General features: G+C 40.1%; 1 protein-coding gene across 1 annotated transcript in view; it reads right to left on the reverse strand.

The window, feature by feature from the left end:
- GPM6A (glycoprotein M6A) overlaps positions 1 to 16,912 on the reverse strand; it is a 292,094-nt gene that overhangs the window by 28,640 nt on the left and 246,542 nt on the right. The window contains exon 3 of the mRNA XM_054989939.1: positions 3,372 to 3,528. Coding sequence (XP_054845914.1) covers positions 3,372 to 3,528 — 157 coding nt within the window. The remainder of the gene's footprint in view (positions 1 to 3,371; positions 3,529 to 16,912) is intronic.

The following is a 16,912-nucleotide window of genomic DNA, read 5'->3' on the forward strand; positions in this document are numbered from 1 at the left end:
TAGAGATTTGAACCTGGGTTTTCCAGGTCTTGTTCCAACACTCCAACTACTACACCACTCTCAATCACATTCATTATCTCCATTCCTGGGGAAATGCAGGTTAGGATAGCTATCTGACCAAAAGTAAAGCAGTATTAAGATGTTGGAACTGACAGACTTTAATATCATATGCTTAAGTTGAGGACATTGTATGGTTTCTGTTAGACCTTTCAATGACATGATTAAGATTCGACAGCAAGATAATAATAATTTTCATTACTTCATGACTACAGAACTGTCACAAAATTTGGGCTAGACATACAGATGTGAATTTTCATTATTTCTAACATCATCATAATTTGTAATAATCCATGAACCATGAACAGAACTTAATTTCAAATCATAATCCAAGTAAAACTCATAATGTTGGGTCCAGAGAGCATTTCCACTGCTGTGAAGGGAAGATTGGATCCCCTTTGACTACCCAAAAAGCTGTGTTGTGGTCATGGGACCTGTATGTACAGTAGCCATATGGAATGGGGGCTGTAGAAAAGATAACAGATGAAACTGAGTGAGAAAGCTGGTTGAATCTAACCCATAGGTCTATGTCTAAGTTAAAATGTTCAGAATCAGGCAGAAACCTTTCACATGGTTAGTTATTTCAGTTACCTGAATTTTTATGCTAACTAAAGGACAGACCTTCAATTGTTTTATTATTATCTCCATTAAACTACCAGGATGACGGACAAGTATGTCCACTTTCTTTCCCATACAAACATCAGTGTAATGTTAGTAGACTGAGGGATTGTTGCCTCTGTATCAAATTATGTTTTTCAGGTATACAGACATTAATGTCTACACCCAAATAGATTAATCAAGAAGTTTATTATTTTGGAGGCATGGTGTCGACGCGGAGGAGGAAGGACGCTTAATGCAAGAGCTCCATCTCCCCCACCCCAATTTCTCTTTTAAAATCATCACAACAAAAACAAACACACTAATTATGGGAAAGCAGATGTCCAAGAAAAAGAGGCACCAGGTAAAAGTGATAAAAAACTTACAGAGCTTTTTTCTGAGCTGGGAAACAGCATTGGAGTCAGGGAAACAGCAGGGAGAGGAAAACAAAATGGTGGGTGTAACTAAAACTGCCGAAATAAGCCCACCCTCCCAACAAGACAGTTTTACTGAGCTGATAAAACAAATGGAACAAAATGCGCTTGACAACATAAAAATGCTATCACAGCAATTTACAGCACAATTTGCTGAAATTAAAATAGAAATAAATAAGGCGACTCACAGTACAAATAAAGCGGTGGAAATAAATAACGCAGCTCAGATAAAAGTCAAGGCTTCAACGTAAAAATACTCATCATCAGGAAAGATCATTAAGATTGGAAATGGCTATAAGACAGAGGAATGTTAAATTTAGAGGATTTAAAGAAAATATTAATACAAATGAAGAGTTGCCAGTCTTTCTGGCCTCATGGCTAACAAAGCAGCTGCAGTGGAACAAAAATGAAGACGAGGCTCCAAAAATAGAAAATGCTCACAGAGTGGGATCAAGGAACAGTGGAAAGAATAAGTTCCCCAGAGACATCATAGCTACATTTCAGAAAGGGATCATTAAGAAAAAGATTCTTGTGACAGCCAGAGCAAGGGGAGCACTAGATTACAATGGAACCCCAATATTAGCCCTCACTGATCTACCACCAGAAGTACTGAGCAAAAGGAGAGAATTGAAAAGAATAACTGAAGCACTAAGGAAAACCCAAATAAACTATAAATGGAGCAATCTTGTTCATCTAGAGGTCACACATCAAGAACAAATCTACAGAGCTATTGATCAAGATTCTGGAGCACTTCTTAGAGCTGTTGGAATTGAGTCCACAATAGAAGTGGAGAGAAACACACAGAAAAGAAGAATGCTGTCTGCTTTATCTCGCATTAAGAACAGTAAAATACCAGTTCGTTTGAATTAGTGGATTGTTCTCAATGCTCAGGACATAATTTTTCATGTTGTGGAATAAAGAAGCATTTAATTAAGATATCATAGGGTACTGGGGTGGTGGGGGGGATAGGGGGGTATTGCATTTAACCATCATTGTCTTTTCCTGTTTTCGGAATTGTTTTTTTTTAATACCAATAACCTGTTAGGTAACTACCTGCAGGTCATCGAGTCAGGAGTGTCTGTATGTTGGGGTGGGGGGATGGGGGAAAGGGGGGTGGAGAGGGAGGGAATGGAAAGTCAGTAGTACTTTTGGTTGTTAACTATCTTTAGGGGGGAAAGAGGGAGGGGGAGGGAAGGAGGGTTTTTTCTAGTAAAGTTGTAGTGATCTAATGATAGTTACATATTATTGCCTTTTCTCTCATTATTTTTAAGTTCAAGTTTATGACTAAAGTTTGATTACCATGTTGTGAAACATTTTTTAGACTACTCACTAGACAGAAATCTTGTGCATTATACCACGAATATCTTACTATGAACATTTATCTATTAATATCTTGGAATTGATATTTTTAAAAGCTTTGTAACTGTTTGTATTTGTAAGCATTATTATATAAAAAATTTTATATATATATATATATATATATATATATATATATATATATATATATATATATATATTAAAAAAGAAGTTTATTATTTTATCAGGTAGCTCAGGAAAAAAAAATTTGTAGCAACTATATCTATATTATGTATTCCTTTAACTGGCACTTTCATTGATTTTAGTTCATAAAAATTGCTGGCTAACCCTATTTCTTTCCCTGGTCTGAAGAAATTTAATATTCTGAGGTGCACAATCCTAACACCCATGAACTAGGATAACTAGGAGAAATAAACAACCCCTTTACTTTTATAAAAGCTGGAGTGAGGATGGCTCGCCTGTGCAATCTGGGCATATTTTCTTCTTGTATTGCTTCCTTATTCATTATGTAACAGCTGATGTGATTGTGCATCTATTCTAACACCACAGTCAAAATGCATGCATAGCAAAACTTCCAAACGCAATCCCACAGAAAGAGACAAAAGAAGGGATATCCCCATGCTTTATCTTTAGCAGTCCATGCCTGAGTCCTTGTGATCTTGGTATGTATTTAATTAACTGCTTCAAGAAAGCAATATGCTATTAAGTAACAACTCGAGTGCAAAAAGAGATGAATGAGTTTTTGGTGATTGCTTTGAAGGGATGTTGATCACCTTCCCGGTGCGTACACATGTACCAAGCCTTTATGGTATATGTGTGAAATCTATACTTTTAGGGGAAAGATGTATATTCTTCAGAGACACACTTTTCTGTTCACGAAGACTTTCCAGCTTCGTATGAATAAGTTAAGTCACTCTCACCCAGCTGAAATTATCAAAAATATTCAATGCTGTCATATTAACATACCCAGGCACTGACACATCTGCCGCAGGTGGTGATTTTGAAATCCCCATAGAGATCCTTGATGGCTCCAGTTGTAAAGAATCCCTCCACCATCAGCAAAATGCCATAGACAAAGAAGGCAGCTGCTACTCCATAGATCACATACTTGAAGATGTCAATCCTGCATAAAAAGAGCAAAAGTTATTCAGATTAGCAGGGTTTTATTACTGATTCTGAAATCAGGTTTAGGAATCACACAACCAGTAAAATGCATGTGCAAGAAATGAGATGCTTCCCACTGAAAGTTAACAGAAACATTCCCTTAATATAGAAAAAGAAAAAAGTGTACTGCACTTGTTGGAGTGCTCTCCTACTTGGGAATGCCCTGGTGTTCTACCCAGCAACATTTTTCTACAGGTCCATCACTGTGTGTATCTTATTGCGCTTGAGGAAAAACTCAGTGGATCAATGGTTTAGACTAGGAGGGGGTCTAGTGGTTGATGCTGATTTTGGTTAAGTGTGAAAACAGCTACTCCAGAGCCTCTTTTCCTCACCCTGCCCTGAAAAGAACAGCGTGCATTTGTGCATGTGCAGCCAACATGTGTGCAATGGATCAAAACTCATAAAAATGGGGGGGGGGACCTAAAGGGATCAGTTCCAAGCCAGCATCAGCCAACCTGGAACAAACAAGTAATGAAACGGAATTATTACAGAGACTCCCTCAAAACTGAAATGGAAACTTTCTTGGTGTACACCCCTAGTTGCCAGCCCCCCACTACGTATAGGTGATTCCCGCCTCCATCTTTCACTCTACACCCCTGTTCACCTGGTCACAGGTGGTGAACCAGGATCCACCAGAGCATACAGTGGAATGGCATGCACATGCACTCTGGAGGCCAAAGTAGGGATCCCAGGTCCCCCAGTGAAGGCTGGCGATCCCCTGCTCCCCACCATCACTTACCAGGACAATGGTGAGAAGCACAGGAATGGGCTTTCCAGGCACACTCCTGGGGTGATGCAACAGACATTGCGCCACCACGGAACCACTCCATGCTTCACAGTGGGCCGATTTGGGCTCCAAACGGGGTAATTTGGGCCACAAACAGGCTGAAATCGTCCCACTGCAAAGTGCAGTAGTGCTCCCACCCTGCATGATGACATCACTTAGTGATGTCGTTGCGTGGCCCTGGGAGCACATGCATGCATGAAGACATCCTCAAAGGTGAGTGCTAGGTCCCCCACTCCTGCCCGGAGAGTAGGGGGACCTGGCAACCATATTCCAAAGGCAAGGTTACAATGCTCAGAAAGCCCTGCCTGCCTCTGGTCACCAAACACCTTATTTCTGCAACTTGGGGCTCAGATAGCAGAGCTTGAAAAATGGATTTCAACTGGTGAGCTGGACAACAGGGAGAATGTAGTCCTTCAAGCACCCAGGCCCCAAGCCATTTAGGCCCCAAGAACCATCATTTTGAATAGTGACTGGAAGCAGATGGGCAGCCAGCATAGATCTTTCAGTACAATACTACTTTCAGCAAAATGTGCTACACACCTTCGATTGTTGAAATATCTGCACTGATCTGGGGGAAACACACAACAATCTTTCAAGACATTCATCCAGTTGGCATGTTTGTCCCTATCAGGGTGACTGTACTCTTATGTCTGTAGAAATAGAGTAGACAGGATCTATATTCTCAAAGTCCGAGAGACCTGTAGGCCAGTCTTGTTTTGCTCATTCCTAACTGATGACTTGGGCCAACAGAAAGGAAACACAGGAGCCACCCCGTATTTTGCAAGGCTGTTTCAGTAAATGAAACTACTGCACAACCCAGGATTTTCCCAGGGACTCGGGGCTGACTTCAGCATACATCTTGGGGGGATGAGTGAATCCTTAATTCAAGACGGCAGAATGGCAAAGAAGCTTGGTTGATCACTCTGTCACTTGCTCAGCTTGCCTGTCAACATATAACGAAGTGAGTTTTTCCAAAGTACAAACCTTTCTGCATGAGCCAAGAACATAAACAAGCACGTACAGCACAGAACTCAAAGCCAATGCCTCATAGTGTTTGCAGCAAGTTTACTACACACCCCTTCTTTCCCTCCTACCCAGATGAACAATGTTTAAAGGAAAATGGAGTATATGAACATATGGGAAGCTTGTTCTCAACTATATTCCCAATTGTGAGGACACATGTTTACCATACATCTACATTACTCTTTAAAGTTATAATGTTCATAAAAGTGATGAGTCATTAGCAATGTGACATAACCCCACCCCCAGTACTTTTGGACTTTTTGGATTCAGATTTTAGGAAAGACATAAATACCAGTATTCAATGGCATTTGGTTCCTCTGATACCATTTCAGGATTCAAGTTTGGGTTTTTCCAGGATTCCACAATTATTCAGGTTCAATTATTCTCTATGAAGTGAACCTTCCTTGGGTGGGGGCAGGGGCCAAGCTACACATGACGAATTACACTTGAACAGCAAGTGAACAGACTCAGGGCCAAGCTACACATGACAAATGACACTTGAATGGCAAGTGGATTGAGTGGAGGGCAAGTGAACAGGGAGAAATACACTTGCTGTTTAAGCGTAATTCGTCATGTGTAGCTTGGCCCTTACTTGTATTCCTCCCTGTTCACTTGCGCTGCACTTGATCACTACGCAATCAACCAAGGACCAAGCTACACATGACGAATGACACTTGAACGGCAAGTGGATTGAGTGGAGGGCAAGCGAACAGGGAGAAATACACTTGCTGTTCAAGTGTCATTCGTCATGTGTAGCTTGGCCCCAAGCCTCACTACGTGATCAAGTGGAGTGCAAGTAGAGCGCAAGTGAACAGGGAGGAATACATGTGAGTCTGTTCAATTGCCGTTCAACTGTCATTTGTCACTTGTAGCTTGGCTCTAAGTTTCAAGCAAATTGGATCAAAGGGTCCAATTCTATGGGTCTTTGAACCAGGTGCTGCCAGTCATCCCACTTGCAGAGCTGTGAACTGGGAAAAGGAAACAGTCCTGAAAAATGTCCCTATCCCTACAAATGATGGAGGGAAGGAGAAGGAACCAGCTAGACTCATACCTCTGCATACATGAGAATACATTATTCTCTATGGTGAGTTACTGTTTTTCAACCAAATGCCAGGGACTGAACCTGGACCTTCTAAACGCCAAGCAAATACTCTACCACTGAGGTACAACCTCACCCTAAACTGGGAGATCTGTTAGGAAGACTGATGTCCTTTTTTTTTTGGAATGCTACATCATGGCATTTACATTCCTATTATCCACTACTGAACTATACAAAATTAAGCATTAGAAGTGTTTGAAGGTCTCTATTGCTATTTCTCCCCAAAATACTGCAATACTGTCTTGTCTTTTTAAAGTACCACTGGCATTTATTTTTAAAGTTTTCTCTACAGAACAGATGAAATAGAGATTTTTTAATATCCATCTGTACAAGATAAATGGAGCACAAATTCAATCAAGTTTTAAATTAGGGTTATGTATGCAAGGAAAAGGGGATTATACTATTTATTTATTTTAAAAAATTCTATGCAGCTTTCTTGCCAAATAAGGTCTCCATAGCAGCAAAAATTAAATTAAATTTAAAATAAATTCTTCAACAGTGATGGAAAGTGCCATCAAGTCATAGTTGAATTACAGTGACCCCTACAAGGCAATAGACTAACAGAGGTGGTTCGCCATTGCCTGGCTCTGCAACCCTGGTCTTCATTGGAAGTTGCCCATACAATTACTAACCAAGGACATCTCTGCTTAACTTCTAAGTTCTGATGAAATCAGGTTTGCCTAGGCTATCCAGGTCTGGGCAAACAATTCAATAAAACATATTTAAAAAGAAGCATGCATAATAATGCAATTAAAAAAGAGGAGCAAGATTTGAGTCCAGTAGCACCTCAAAGACCCAACAAGATTTTGGGGTTATAAGTTTTTGACAGTGATCTCAAAAAGGAGATTTCAGTGATCTCAGAAAGAGAGCTTTGTCTCTTAAAAGATTATACCTCAGAAATCTTGTTGGTCTTTAGAGTCCTATTGGACTTCTCCCCTGAAATTAAATGAAAAATTAGTGGGGGGTATACCAAGCAAAACAAAATGTCCTCGGTTGGCAGAAGATAACAATACATGTCTGTAAATTGCATCAAGAATATTCAAAAGAAGCAAAAACAAGTGATCGTTGAATGGGACTGATCCAAATGCTAGTAGGGTGAGAATGGACAGGGTATTTGTTTAAAAAGAACACAGAATCAGCTTATGTTGAACTTCCAGGAGACTGTAATGGTTGGCAGTGAACAGAGCAAGCCAGTGTCATTTTCAAATTATGTTTTAAGTGCTAAATTTCTTTATAGTTAATATTAAAATAATTTTTTTTAAAAAAAAATTTATTGGGTTAGAATCCGTTATTTTTACTTTACATTCAATTTTCCCCAAATTTTTCATTTCTAACCCCCTCCCTTTCCCCCCCTTTTGTTGACTTCCAACAGCTTTCCCACCCTTTGTCCCTTTTCCCTTACTTCTATTAAATTCCTCTATCTAAAACAGATATACATTCTCCATTATATTAAGCAGTACATCCTTAACTACTTTTCTTGTTATATACCCAAACTGTAAGTCTTTGTTTCCATCTTGGATAAACAATTTATCCCATTTTCCAGTTTTAAATATTTCTATATATCATAAACCTATATATCATAAACCATAAAAATCTTACATTTAAATCAAACAATTTGACTTATTCTCTATATATTACTCATTCTATCTTTTTATGGTAATTCTATATAGCTCATCACATAGTCAATCAATTTGACTCTTCTGTACATTCAGTTTGGTGCATTATATAAATCTTATCAAAGAAAGAAAATATTGTTGGTTACTCAATCCTTATATTTAAACCTTATCATTAATTATTTTCTATCCATATTCTATCTATTAACCTATATATATCTATATGTATATCAATCTGTTAATCTAACTGCTTATAAATTCACATTTATCTCTTCCTCCCCCGGTAAAGTCACCCCCCTCTATTATACTTTTGTTATACTTCAGTAGTTCTCAAACTGCCACAGTTTTCCTCCCACCTCCCATTTCTTCTCCAGATATTGTTTCAGCTTCTCCCAATCTGTGTTAAACTGCCCTGAGTCCAGATTTCTCAGTTTTCTTGTCATCTTGTCCATCTCTGCCATATACAGCAATTTGTAGATCCAATCTTCAATAGTTGGCACTTCTCGTACTTTCCATTTTTGCGCATACAAAAGTCTAGCTGCTGCTGTCATATAAAATATTAACGTCCTATGATGGGCTGGAATTCCCTCCATTCCCAAGTTTAGTAGCAGGAGTTCTGGGTTCTTATTTATTTGAAATTGTAAAATTTCACTCATTTCTCTTATTATTTCCCCCCAGTACTGCCTGGCTACCTCACATGACCACCACATATGATAGAGGGAGCCCTCATGCTTCTTACATTTCCAGCATTTATTAGAAGTGTTCAAATTCCCTAGCGCAATCTTCTTTGGTGTCATGTACCAACGATAGATCATTTTGTAAATGTTCTCTTTAATATTAGTACATGTCGTTATCTTCATTGTAGTTTTCCACAAGTATTCCCATGCCTCCATTGTTATTTCTTTATTAAAATTTATAGCCCATTTCACCATCTGTGTTTTAACTGTCTCGTCCTCGGTATACCATTTCAACAGTACTTGGTATACCTTGGATATTCTTTTCTTGTCTTCTTTTAGAAGGGTCTGCTCTAGTTCCGAATTCTCTGTTCGTATACCCCCCTTTACAGAGTCCGAGTTATATAAGTCTCTGATCTGTCTATACTGGAACCAGTCGTAGTTAGGTGATAGTTCCTCTTGCGTCTTTATTCTAAGTTTAGATGCTTCAGTTTTAGTTATTTCTTTATACGTTAAACATTGTTGTTCATTATCAACAGCTCTCGGATCTATCACCTCATATGGAACCACCCACAAGGGAGTTCCTTCTTGTAAATAATTTCTGTACTTCTTCCAGATTATATATAGACTTCTCCGTACAAAATGGTGCAGGAACATCGAGTTGACCTTTACTTTGTCATGCCATAGGTATGCGTGCCATCCAAATATTTTTTTATATCCCTCTAGGGCTAATAGTTTCTTGTTCTTTAATGTCATTCACTCTTTCAACCAAACTAGGCAGATTGCATCATGGTAAAGTCTCAGATTGGGCAGTTGCATTCCGCCTCTTTCCTTTGCATCTTGTAAAACTTAATATTAAAATAATTGATCACAGAGTTGCTTTATTATGTAACGTGCATCCTTAATGAAAGGTTAAAAGTGTCTCTTTGAATGGTTCAGAAGTGCCCTTTTGAGTGTATTTCCTCCCAGTGGAAATCCCTTTTTAAAGGGGCTCAGTTCCTAGCATGATAGCAGTGTAATCCTAAGTAGCATTACTCTAGTCTAAGACCACTGAAATTAATGGGCTTAGACTGCAGTAACTCTGCTTAGGATTGCACTGTAAGTGAAGTACACCTTTCAAATTATTTACTGTGACAATGAGAAAATGATTTATCGTTTCCACGATAAATGCTGTAGAATTCTCCTATTCTACAGCACTGAAACAAACAATCTGTAATCTTCTATGACATTTTCCAATTGAACCCATCATAGGTTGTGACTAGACATGGGCATGAACAGAAAAAAAATGAACATGGTGTTCATTGTATTGTCGAAGGCTTTCACAGCCGGAGAACGATGGTTGTTGTGGGTTTTCCGGGCTGTATTGCCGTGGTCTTGGCACTGTAGTTCCTGATGTTTCGCCAGCAGCTGTGGCTGGCATCCTCAGAGGTGTAGCACCAAAAGACAGTGAGTTTTTCCAAAACCTCTGAAGATGCCAGCCACAGCTGCTGGTGAAACGTCAGGAACTACAATGCCAAGACCATGGCAATACAGCCCGGAAAACCCACAACAACCATGGTGTTCATTGTTCATTGCCATCCATGCACAACGAACAACGAACATTGACGAACCTGATCCTGTTCATGAACATGTTTGTTGCTTGTTGTTTGTGGGGGCCAGCAGGCTCTCCTCCAGCCATTAAGATCCCTACCACACCACTTCCAGAAACCCTACCTGAGCAGGCAGCAGGAAAGTTACCAATAATAAATAATAGCTTGGCCCCAGAGCCTGGCAGCAGCCCTGGAACCTGAAGGGGTAGATTCCTAGCCCATCACACACAAAGAAAATTCAAGCTCCAACGCACTCACCCTGTCTCTCTAACAGCAGCTGTCTCTCCCTGAAAGCCAGAGCTGAGAGCCCCCCTCCCCCATGATCTTTGCTCTCTTGTAACAAATGTGAAGCTCCAGTCCACACTTGAAAGGAAGACCTGTCTATCAAGCTAAATTGGGCTTAGATTGGGGTTTCCAGGGCAACAGCAGGAGTTCAGACAGAGTTCAGACAATCCCTGCCTAAGTTACCAAGGGAATTGATTGCAGGTGCCAGACTGTCTGGCTTGATGAACAGCAGTGAAAAGGGCTTGCAACGACTGCCTGTTCGTTTAGAATGTGGCTTCACGAACAGCTTGTTCACGAACAGCAGATTGGGCTGTTCGTGAGTTTTTTTTAGTTCATATTGCTGTTCGTGCCCATCTCTAGTTGTGACCTGAAGAGTGAAAAAGTGCTTTACTGAATCAGGACAATTAGAAACAATAGCACTTATCTCTCAAATTAATAAGCTTGCAATAGGACTCACATCTCAGATTAAAAAGCTTCCTGATTATTAAAAAAATGCTGCTTCTACAACTATCAAGAAGAAAGGACACAGTAGTTTGATTCAAACAGCCATAACCATGATTTTTAAACTTATTTTTTACTAGTTTGTGAAACCAAGATTCAGCTTACAGACAATTATTCAAATCTTGGGCCATTTTCAGATGTCTTTAAAATAGCGCGATACTATGGAAGGCTGCCAGCTTCCTTTTGCGATTTCCTCAGCTGCATCATCACTGCCTGCCTCCATTTTGTAAATGGATGGCATCAAAAATCGCTCGAGGAAGCCGGCAGCATTCCATGAGTATCGCGCTATTTTAAAGATGTGAAAACGGCCTTGGTTTGCCTCCACAAGTACTGGTTTCTTGTTCTTCTCTTGCTGTCTGGAATGGTGATGCCAGAACAGAATGCAGGATTTAACCAGGATTAAGCTGGGACATTTCCATTTCAGACATCATGTAAAACCATACTGAAAGCAAATATGACTAATAAACCAATTTCAGGATCAGGTTTGATGGACCTAATTAACCACAGTTAGCAGAATGGCCTGCATTTGATCATACAAAGTTAGTTTAAGTAAACCATAGTTTCGTTCAATGTTTGTACTAATCCAGCTCCCCACCCTTACCATTAGTACTGAGCCTTTTCTGATTTTGCTATATCCTAGAGGATTAAAAGTTCAAACTATTGCATGGAATGGTTTTACTATTTTTCCAGTCACGGGCATTAAAAATTAGAAATCAGACAGCATGAAATTGGAAATTTTCAATGGAAACTGTGTTATATTTTTGATTGAGAATGTACCATATTCTAAAAAAAAAGAACAGAAGCTTAACATTTCAATAAAATACCCAGACTCTCCCACTTTTATGACATTCTAATTGCTAACAGGAAACAGTAAAAAAAACACGTCGTATGTCTTCATATCCTATACAGTGAAATGCAAGATATTACCAATATTTTATTATTATTATTATTATTATTATTTATTAAATTCATAGTCCACCCTCCCCACGAACAGGCTCAGGGCAGATTACAACATACAGATAAAAACACATTAATACATTGAATGTATATCGAATAATAATAAAAGCCAGATTTAGCAGCATAAAAACAAACTCTACACCATGTTCCTAATATCCCAGGATGGTATTCAATCCACCCTTCCCTGCCAACCATAAGGGGAAGAGAGGGGTGAAGACGTGAGTTGGGACAGATGACTCATATAGCCCCCATATGTGATGACTCATGTAGCTCATATTGAAACAAGAGAATTGCTCAAGTAAGACCTAATTTTCTCTGAAGTGATAAATCTGTGCGGGCTGTACTACTTCAGAATGCAGGTGAGGACTCACATGCTTACAGCCACCAACAATGATGAGTCCTTTTCTGTACAGAAACTTCTCTGTATTTTCAGCAGCCGCGGGCCAGGCACGGCAGGCGTCCAGGGAGGCATGCGGAACCTCCCCAGCCACCCACCGCACCCGACTGGGAGCGCAGGCAGCCTCCGCACACTGTCCCAGCCGCCCGACGGCCAATGGGGGTGGCTTGCTGCATGACGACGTCACATGCAGTGACATCGTCATGCAGTCCGGGGGCACATGCACACTCCATGCATGTGCACGTAGGGGCAGCCACGGGCACCAGAAACCCTGGCGCCGCCCCTGCCTATAGCAAAAGAACAATTTTAATTTGGCTATGAAGAAAAGCATGCTGGGATGAGCTTTGGCTGCTCCCTTCCCTTATTCTCCTTTTCCTCTACCATGAATTGGCCTTGTAACTTGCAAGACTAGCAGTTTAGCTGCAGACTGTGCCAGATAAGGGTGTTTCCGGGATCATGATTTATAACAGGCGATGGCCTCCACAGTGTGCCTTTGTTCTTCTAGTACTCTGCATGCTTTCTCAAGAATGTACCTCTTTTGGTATGTGAAAAGATAACAAGAGGTGCCCCAAGAGTGTCGAATGTAACATATAATGGACTAAAATGACCTGTCAATCTCTTAGAGTTTCTGAGTAGTTATTATCTTATTTGTGTAATGAGAAACTTGATTATTTTGAAGATCTTTGATTTGTTTGTAAGAACCTATATACGATAGCAGGCATGGCCTGCGTGACATGCATTGTTCGAAATTTATTTATTTTATTATTTTATTTTATTTTATTTATGTCATTTATAGTCTGGTTTTCTCACTGAGACTCATCTCTGCTTTGCATCAGCTTATTTGGGTCTGTTTACTCTAATAAACTTTTTCTTATTTTGCCGTGATTAGTGGGGTGCTGAAATCAGTTTTGGGGTCTCCGTGAACTGAGAAGTTGGTGAGTTCCCCTTACAGTAACATCCCCATCATGCATAAAATTGTCTTAGCTGGCTGCTTGCAGGGGCTTTATCTGTTAAGCCAAACTTAGGAGGTTTTATAAGGAGAGAGTTTTGGGGGAAAATCATTACAAACAGTGATGTATTTTCTACCAAAGCGATGGTAAGTCTTCCACAGAAGGATTGATTATTGAGACAAATCTGGCAATAAATGTTAGATAAACCACAACGTGATTAAATATATTATTGACCACAGTGAATTCTGTTATGTAATCAATTTTGTATTGCTGATACTGAGAGGCAAATGCTGTGCGGCAGAGAGAAACATTGTCTTAATTTTATTATATTTCTTTATTGTTCAGCCAACATCTAATGCTTTGTGTCATGTAGCATTCTCAGAAAGAATCAGTTCAAGTGCTTGGGTACAGATGTTTTCCCTTCAGAGAATAGGAATGGTCATGTGCACCCAAAGTTGATGTGGAAATCTGCACTGAAACAGCTGACTGCAGCTTCAGGGTTTATAGTCCATGCACATAAGGGATCTGTGAGAGCAGAACCACAAGTGACAAAAGGCACAGATTGGACACTTGTCAGCTTCCCTCAAGTTTTGATGGGAAATGTAGGCATCCTGGTCTCACAGCTTCGCTCTCTGACTGCTGTCCAATGGACTTTTCAACTGTCACTTGTCCAACATTCCATCAAGCTGCCTGCATTTCCCATCAAAACTTGAGGGAAGCTGACAAGTGTCCAATCTGTGCCTTTTGTCACTTGCGGTTCTGCTCTGAGTCTATAGAGAGTTTCCCTCCATTGCAGTAATTTTGAACACAAGTTACTTCCACAAGCCAACTAATAAATGTTTATAATATAAATTCAAACATGAACTATAATGGCAACTGTTACCTAAAAAGACTATCCCAAGCAATTCTAAACACATTTACACACTCCTAAACCCATTGAAGTCAATAGACTTGCAGGGGCATAACTCTTCTTAGGATTGAACATAAGAACATAAGAACATAAGCAAAGCCATGTTGGATCAGGCCAGTGGCCCATCCAGTCCAACATTCTGTCACACACAGTGGCTAGAAATCCAGTGCCATCTAAAGGACTGTCAGTGAGGCCAGGACACCAGAAGCCCTCCCACTGCCTTCCTTCCAGCACCAAGACAACAGAGCACCACCTCCCCACAAAGAGAATACCATCTATCTCCTGTGGCTAATAGCCACTGATGGACCTCTGCTCCATATATTTGTCCAGCCCCCTCTTGAAGCTGGCAATGCTTGTAGCTGCCACCACCTCCTGTGGCAACGAATTCCATGTGTTTATCACCCTTTGTGTAAAGTAGTATTTTCTTCTATCTGTTCTAACCCGACTGCTCAATAATTTCATAGAGTGCCCACGAGTTCTTGTATTGTGAGAAAGGGAGAAAAACACATCTTTCTCTACCTTCTCTAACCCGTGCATTATCTTGTAAACCTCTATCATGTCTCCCCTCAGTCGTCTTTTCTCCAGGCTAAAGAGCCCCAAGCGCCTCAATCTTTCCTCATAGGGAAAGTGTTCCAACCCTTTAATCATTTTAGTTGCCCTTCTCTGTACTTTTTCCAGTGCTATGATATCTTTTTTAAGGTGTGGCGACCAGAACTGTACACAGTACTCCAAATGAGGCCTCACCATCGATTTATACAGAGGCATTATGATACCGGCTGATTTGTTTTCAATCCCTTTCCTAATAACCCCTAGCATAGCATTAGCTTTTTTTATGGCAGTCGCACACTGTGCTGACGTTTTTAGTGAGTTATCTATCATGACTCCAAGATCTCTCTCTTGGTCAGTCTCCGCCAGTTCAGACCCCATCAACTTGTATTTATATTTTGGATTTTTGGTTCCAATGTGCATTACTTTGCACTTGGCTACATTGAACCTCATTTGCCACATGGATGCCCACTCTTCTAGCCTCGACAGATCCCTTTGGAGTGCCTCACAATCCTCTCTGGCTTTCACCACCCTGAACAATTTCGTGTCATCTGCAAATTTAGCCACTTCACTGCTTAATCCCAATTCCAAATCATTAATAAACAAGTTAAAAAGCATTGGACCCAATACCGACCCCTGTGGCACCCCACTGCTCACCACCCTCCACTGTGAGAAGTGCCCGTTTATACTCACTCTCTGTTTCCTATTAATTAGCCAGTTTTCGATCCACAAGAGGACTTGGGATTGGATGCATCTGTTTTGCAGGTCTGAATCTCAGAACATGTACCGTCTTTAGAACAACACCTTCAGAGTTACCACTTGAAATGAAGTTTTTGAATGTTTGTTTTAAAAGATAATTCTAAAACATGCAGAATAGTGAACAACTACTCAACATTTTATTTTTTTGTCATTCCCCATCCCCTGCTAAAAGAAGCGATACATTAACTCCCTGGGAATAGAAAGAACCACTGGACATGAACTGGATTTTAACAAATCAACTGAACTGAGAAAAAATTGTTATCCTTGATTCCTATCTATGAATTCTTCACATTTTAATCATGTCCCTTGCTTAATATTTCATATATAGTTCTTCTTACCCAGAAAAACTTCATAAGGATTGTTGCTCCCCACCCACCCACCCCCCATTGGTTCTGGCACCATACAGCTTCGATTTAGGCCCTGATTTCTGCACATCTTTTTTGTCTTTAGTTTGCTTTGGGTTTTCATCCCCCTCCCTTCTAGTTCTTTTAAGAACACTTTTACCCCAATCTTTTTCTGGAAGCAGATTTTGATTCAATTTCCCCCTTGTATGTATTGTTTCTTCCACTTTTGTTTGTCCTGCCAACTCCCATCCATCTCTAACCCACTTTTCAATTATTGAATGTTCTTCATCATCATGAAACCGCTCCTCCTCCCATATTATTTCCACCTGGTTGTTGTTTTAATTGTCATTTTCATAGTGTTATATTGACCTACTCATGTAATAATACATGCAGCAAATTATCTGAATCCACAGCATTCATTAAAAAAGAAAAAAAAATTAAGTCTCTAACTTGTTCCCCTGAGGAGATATGCAAGGGAAGGGGCTAGAGAGTTACTTTTTAAAGAAATGAAATCTGGGAATTCAGAGAATCTGCTGCATATATTGTTATAAAGGTAGTGGTGCAGTGGGTAAGAGTGCAGGACTCTAATCTGGATTCCCCACTCCTCCACTTGAAGCAAGCTGTGTGACCTTGGGTCAGTCAGAGCTCTTCCAGATCTCTTCCAGATCTCTCTCAGCCCTACCCACCTCACAGGGTGTTTGTTGTGGGGATAAGAATAACATACTTTGTAAACTGCTCTGAGTGGGTTTTAAGTTGTCCTGAAGGGCAGTATATAAATAGAATGTTGTTGTTGTTGTTGTTGTTATAATATGAAAATGATTTTTTTAAATGCAAAATCTGGGTGGGCCCAGGGGAGAGGGGTGGCCACTTCTGGCACCAAAAAAAGCAGCATGGTTTGAAAAGGTGGTG

This window comes from Eublepharis macularius, chromosome 10 (assembly GCF_028583425.1).
Source record: "Eublepharis macularius isolate TG4126 chromosome 10, MPM_Emac_v1.0, whole genome shotgun sequence".
Taxonomy (NCBI): domain Eukaryota; kingdom Metazoa; phylum Chordata; class Lepidosauria; order Squamata; family Eublepharidae; genus Eublepharis; species Eublepharis macularius.